The sequence below is a fragment of the Vespa mandarinia genome, chromosome 15 (assembly GCF_050613455.1).
Source record: "Vespa mandarinia isolate Hongniang chromosome 15, ASM5061345v1, whole genome shotgun sequence".
In the NCBI taxonomy this organism is placed as follows: domain Eukaryota; kingdom Metazoa; phylum Arthropoda; class Insecta; order Hymenoptera; family Vespidae; genus Vespa; species Vespa mandarinia.
In genome coordinates, this window is record NC_140824.1 from 4630719 (window position 1) to 4637500 (window position 6782).

The 6782-nt window shown below is 32.3% G+C and overlaps 2 protein-coding genes across 3 annotated transcripts in view; one reads left to right on the top strand and one right to left on the bottom strand.

Moving 5' to 3' along the window:
- Window positions 1–6782, bottom strand: part of LOC118449696 (pikachurin) — a 41662-nt gene that overhangs the window by 16201 nt on the left and 18679 nt on the right. For both annotated transcript variants that reach the window (XM_085661637.1, XM_085661638.1), the window contains exons 4-5: window positions 3687–3940; window positions 1643–1940 (exon numbers count right to left, since the gene is read on the bottom strand). In XM_085661637.1, coding sequence (XP_085517763.1) covers window positions 1643–1940; window positions 3687–3940 — 552 coding nt within the window. The remainder of the gene's footprint in view (window positions 1–1642; window positions 1941–3686; window positions 3941–6782) is intronic.
- Window positions 6009–6782, top strand: part of LOC146872521 (uncharacterized) — a 1653-nt gene continuing 879 nt past the window's right edge. Inside the window, exons 1-3 of the mRNA XM_085661639.1 lie at window positions 6009–6056; window positions 6191–6278; window positions 6415–6782. The exon at window positions 6415–6782 is cut by the window's right edge and continues 879 nt beyond it. Coding sequence (XP_085517765.1) covers window positions 6201–6278; window positions 6415–6782 — 446 coding nt within the window. The 5' untranslated portion in view covers window positions 6009–6056; window positions 6191–6200. The remainder of the gene's footprint in view (window positions 6057–6190; window positions 6279–6414) is intronic.

The window sequence follows — 6782 nt, forward strand, 5'->3', positions numbered from 1 at the left end:
TTTCTTAGTTAATTTTGTTTACATCATCCTTTCTAAATGATTTATAAATGATTTATAAAGTTAAACAAATTTACACGGGAGTAACACATTTTTCGCACCTTAAAAATAAACACATCGCTCTTTCCTTCTCTCTCTCTCTCTCTCTCTCTCTCTCTCTCTCTCGTTCTCTCCCTTTTTCCATTTAATTCTCATAATAACGATGATTTCTTATCTCACTAAAGGAGAAGAAGTAAAAGAAGAATAAAGAATGAAAGAGAGAAAGAAAGATAGTGAGAGAGAAGAAAAAAATAAAAAGAAATTACGGAGAAGAGAAATTAGACCCAGGGTACTATTCAACGAATAGGAAAACAGGCTTTCGGCCATTAATGTGTACGTCTTTTGTAATAAAATAGAGCAACGGTATCTCGTTTAGACGTCGCCGTTCCTAAAAGTTTGCACAGCATGCGCACCACAGCCACGTCTTTCATTTCAAAACGGCGCACGTCGTCGTGAGTACGAACGTGGCTCTCTGAGAGAAAAGGAAAGAAAGAGAAAAAGGAGAAAAAAACTAGAAGAAATACAAGAAAGAGAGAGAGAGAGAGAGAAAAGAAAGGGAAGAAAAAAGGCTACAAGTGTATACATAAAACATACTTTACGAGCATCTCTATAGATCTTACTGCGGGAGAGATATTAAGTTTCAACAAAATATTAAGATTTTCTCAACCTAAAAATGAAAATAACAAAATGGAAGAAAAGGAAAGAACTTAATCTCTCTCTCTCTCTTTCTCTCTCTCTCTCTCTCTCTCTCTCTCTCTTTATTTCTTTTTTTTTCTTTTTCTTTCTTTCTTTACATGCGCGACGATGAAAATTGTACATGTGGAAGCACTTGTGCACATCGAGCTTGTAGATTGCAGCTGTTGAATGCAAACGTCAAAAGTCTTGCCTTACGCCACATTACTTTTTCTTTCTTCCTCTCTCTCTCTCTCTCTCTCTCTCTCTCTCTCTCTCTCTCTCTCTCTTTCTGTTGATCTTTTACTTTTTTCTAACTCACTCTTTCCTAAAGTTGCGCGCGTGTCTCACCGAGATTACAGCTTTATATTAAACTCTCCTTTTCGTCGACGTTATTTCAAGCAAATGACGATAAAACATTTTCTTTTTTATCCCGTGTCTTAAAGAGGAAAAAGAGAAAAAAATGTGAACTGCAAAAAAAAAAAAAAAAAAAACAGAAGAAAAAAAGAAAAAACAAGAAAAAAAGTAAAGAGGAAAATGCATATGTATTGATTACTTTATAATTTTTTGGATCACAAAAAAAAATCAAACAGGAGTTCATAAGCGATATTAAAAATCCAGAAAGTATTAATAAAAAAACTTGGCTATTTTTACGCAAGGCTAATTTTTCCGTTTTCACTTTTTTTTTCCATTCACATATTGGAAAGTTACAAATTTGGGTCATTGTTTTTATAATATGAATGCTCCTTGACCGAACGAAAAAAAGAAAGAGAAAGAAAGAAAAAATTAGCCCTTAGAAAAACGTCTCGAGCGAGAGAGAGGTTCAATCGATTTCTAATATAACCTGAGAACTTTTTTGGTCAATCCTCTTTTAGGATAGGTGTTTTTTTTTGTCCCAGCCTATAAAGGAAAGAAAAAAGTACGTCTCGTTTACCAAGCTGACATCGATCGCCGCCTCTACCAAGAGGGCATTGACACCTCTGCCTGAAGGAGTTGCCTTCCTTCTGCTGTCTAAGAGCTACGCTGTTGCCCTCGAGATCCATAGTCATTGATCCATCCTCGTTGCTTCCATTTCTCTCGGTAACTAATACCGCCGGAATATCTTCATCGAGGGACGGCTCGATGAAACAATTACCAGGTCCACAATCTAAGGTACAGGTTGCTTCGGTACTTGTTATAGTGCTACTATCACCTAGCTCGCTCGTTGATGACTTCTGCGTCGTGCTTGGTACCTGTAATGAAAGTTTATTTTTTATATTTAATGATATATGTTTAATAATAAATTATTTTCAAATTTTTAAGTATTATTTTTATCGTCAGAAACGAAAGGGAGGAGAAAAGAGAAAAGAAGAAAAAAGACTAATCACTTTTATTCGAACAAAATTTACGCGGAAGGAGGAATATTTTAGGTGTACTTAGATCGAGCATGTCGAAAAAAAAGTTATCTGAAAATTTTCTATATGATTTGGTTCTCTTCCTTTTTTTTTTTTTATTTTCTCCTTTTTTTTGAACTTCAAAGTAAGAACGCACATAGGTGGCAAGGAAAAATGAGATCATTCGAAAAGAAAAAAAAATGTTTAGATCTTTCGATTGAGAACGGTATTCCTTATTTAACGCTAATCTTTATTTTTGTTTATATATTGTAATACGATTTTAATATCATAATAATGATTCGTTCGAAACAAATTTGCATTATTCAATTTTTCTCGGCTAGTTATTCTGTTCGAATTACTTGTAGATATTATATATATATATATATATATATATATATATATATATATATATATGTATACATATATATAATAGTCGAATTCTCTTGCCTATTCTATTCTGATTTTGAAGAAAAGAAATTCGACGTGTTATCGTCGAAGTCTCCCTGCTTGGAGAATAATCGAAGAGCCCTTGTCCTGGGAAATTGAGAGAGTAAAGCGAGTGCTGGTAGCTAGGTAAAAAGGTTGAAGGCGAGGAGTGAAGAGCTGTACAGGATGAGGACGAGGACAGGGAAAGAGACAAAGAGAGAGAGAGAGAGAGAGAGAGAGAGAGAAAATGAGGGGGAGAGGGAGAGAAAGAGCTGTACAGGAAATATTTTTCTCCTGAAGAGACATCGACGGCCGCATGAGAGGGAAACGATGACCGACATTGAAAAGAGAAAAAAAGAAAAGAAAAGGAAAAAAAAAATTCTAACTCGGTACGACAAGACGAATAGCTTTTGCAAAAGAGCAATGGTTTTGTATAAGGAGTAGTCTCCCATTGGATAGCCGTAGAGAAGAAAATAACGACTGATGGACGTGTATCTACCCTAATAGGGAAAAGAGGGTTGAATCCGCATCACGTGTTAACCATAAATTTTACTTTAGTTTGTTATATATGAGGCAATTATTACGACGAAAGTGATCGAAAACTGATTTATATATATATATATATATATATGTGTATATATATTTCTCTTTTCTCGTTTAAAGACGTCTTTTAATGACGCTCGGGTTTGAATTAATTATGCACAATTATTTCTCTATAATGAGACTGAGATTAAAGGATACAGATACAAGATATACATTTATTCTCGAGAAAAATATAATTGTAATCGTGTCAAGGAGACGCATGAAATATCGTTTAAAATCTCGAATGATGCAGATCACTTTTTGTACGACGTTCTTAAACGATTTGTTTTCTAAATAAATGATGAAGAAAAAAAGAAAACAAACAAAAAATTTCACGTAGAATTTCTTGCACTTTTCCTCCCCTCCCCCTCCACCTCCCCCTCTTTTCTTTTTTCATCATAATCCTTACCACGACATTTTTCATAATATCCCATTTATACGTGATTCGATCTTCGAGCGATCAATTTTTTATCATAACGACGATATGAATATCTTAAAAATAAAATATTCCCTTTTTTCTTTTTTTTTTTTTTTTTTTTGTTTTTTCTATTTGACGCATGTCAATATATTGTAAGATTGAACGCAAATCGATAATACCTGAGGAGAAACGGTAGGAAGACCGGAGTCCGGGATTTCAGATGTCCCATTGAATTGTCCGTTCACTTTTGTTCCATTTGTCGTCGAGTTCTCGTTCGGTTGGTCCAAATGTATCGTGAACGATGCACCACGCATATAAAGAATATCTTCGACCGCATCTTCGTCCTCCTCCGTTTCCAAGTTCAATTCATCTCTTTCCATGTCGTCGACGAGTTCTCCGAATTCGCTGGTAGACGGTGACGTCGCATTGAGTTCTTAAACAGAGATAGAAAAGACATTTTCTTCTTTCTCCTTTTTTCCTTTTTTTTTTCTTTTTTTTTTTCTTTTTTTTTGTGACGTCTTTCTTCTTTTTTTTTTAATTCTCTCAGAAGAATTAGAACAATTATGTTAGACGTTACATCTATTGGACGATTATAAAAATAAGAGAGATAAAGGGAAATTCTAGTGAAAATAATTTTTTTCTTTTTTTTTTCTTTTTTTATATATTAGTTCGTAATATAGATTTATTTTTGTAATGGGAACAGGAAGTTCTTTTATTATTAATTAATCAATCAATTGTGTATATATACATATATATAAATGAATTCGAATCGATTCTCAATTTGTTTTTTTTTTATCTTCAATTTTATGAGAAAAATAGGAGAGAAAAAAACTTTGTCATATATAAGAAAGATAAATCTAGAGAAATAACAAATTCATAAATACGTATATTCATAATCACGTAGATACGTAATTTTAAGATTCTCGAGATAGGGGAAGGAGAGAGGAACGTATTTGAAATCACGATTACAGTACGACGATAGAATCGTACAAAAAAAAAATGGAAGAAAGATAAAGATCGATAGATAGCATATGTGATCTATATGCTGTTCAATTTAATCGATAATACAAATTCATGAAACTCGGGGAATGACCGTACTCATTAGAATTGTTTACATCTTCAAATCGAACGATAAAATATTTCCTATCTTCTTCCTGCTCGTTAATTTCAATTAGATAACTCGATTCGTAATTGTCTAAAAATAGTTAAGGGGAAAAAAAACATAAGTTTACATAACATGATACACATGAAAAACGTTCAAATGAACATAAATTACAAATGTCGACCGTTTTTAAGAATTATTGTCGATCTATCGGATCTATCGATCGATCTATCGGATTGATCGAGCATAAAGATAAAAAATAAAAAATTACGAAATTTCGTTATGTCATTTTTTTAATGAAAAAATAATAAAGCAAATAATGTATTACGATCAATAAGAAATCGATCCGTCTTCCATGTAAACTCGAGATTTCCGTTAAAATAAATTCATATACTAGATATCGAACAAATTTAATCTGCTTATTTGGCAATCTATTGGAGGAGAAGAAAAAAGGAAACAAAAAAGAACCGTAATTTTTGAGTACATCAAATAAACAAAGATATTATATCGGATACGTAAAACGAATGATATCGAAAGATCTAAATATATATTTTCTTTTCCTTACGCCATTTTTCTTTTTCTCGATCATTTCGAAATAGTAAAGTTATGTGTCTCGTGAAAAAAAAAAGAAACAAAAAAAGAAAAAGGAAAGAAAAAAACAAATGAAATGGATTTCGAACGGACGAACGAGTTTCGATTAAAATCAATAACTAATATCGGCAAAGGGCTTAGTGAATATAATTAAATAACTTTCTCGATTGTAAAGTAAGTACAATAATGGTTTGGTATAATCGTTGTTATCCGTATTGGAAAATAGTATATACTCTACTTGAAATAGTCTTTGTCTACCATGAGAGAAATAGGATGATAATAATAAATAATACAATAACAGGATGATAATGCATAATAATAAATAGATAAATAATAGAAGAAAGTAACAGAAAAATATTATAAGCAAAATAGAGAATATATTAAAAGGAAATTAGAAATATATTTGTATAAAAATAAAAAAAAAATATCATCAAAAAGAATGAAATTAAATGCTCCTTGATTTAATCTCACTTGTGCAAACATCATCTTGAGATATATATATATATATATATATATATATATATATATATATAAAACGTATATAATACATATATAAAAGTGATATTTTTACACGATTATTGAAAACGAATAGAACTGATAAAGATTAGGATTAATGAATGTTGGACACTTAAAGATACGCGGAGGAGGATAGGGGGAGAGAGAGAAGTCCACGTGAAAGAGGCCGCATTATTATCAAAATCAACGAATCGAATATGTTTTTTAGGAAGTCATTCGAGCATGTGATTCCCCGATAATTATGTACACGTTATCCCTTCATTTTTTCATTGGTATATAAGGCACCGTCAACGAACAAATGACATTACAAATCAAACTCTACGGTACTAGAGGAGTACTGGTAAGTAGTATCATACATCGTCATATATATATGACTATATCATATTATAATATTCTAAGATATTCATTAAAAAATTTAATTTGTACAATTCTATTACGTATAAATATATATTATTGATTTTTTCATCGTAATAGGATTTGAAACATGAAGACATTCGTCGTTTTATTTGCCCTTGCGGCGGTAGCCATTGCGGGTCCTATAAACATAGAAGACGTTGAACAAGTAAGAACAAACGTCAAATATCAAAAGGAATTATTATTCGATAGAAATTCTTTATCTTTTTTCTTTTTTTTTTTTCTTTTTTTTCGTTTTCTTTTCTTCCATTTAAAAACTAAATCAAATATGAATTATTTTTAAGGATAACGTTGAAGCTGATTTATCTAAGATATCAGGAGAAATTAAGTGCCATGGAAAGAAATGCGAAGGTTCCATCCATATTGGCAGAAATTGGTACATGGACGATGAGGGAACCCTCATACCAGTTGAGGAACCGGCCAAGATCAAAATTGGATGCCGAAAGAAGCACTGCGGTATTGGTATCAACTGGTTCTCGCTAACGGAAGAAATTAATAAACCTGAAGAAGCTAAAAGTCACGTTGAAGTTGGGGCTGAATGCCATGGAACAAAATGCAGTGGAAACGTAAAAGTCGGTGTTGACTGGTTCAAAGGGGAAGACGGAAGTCTCGTCGGTGTTCCCAGACCCGAAGTGGAGTCCAAGAATCACAT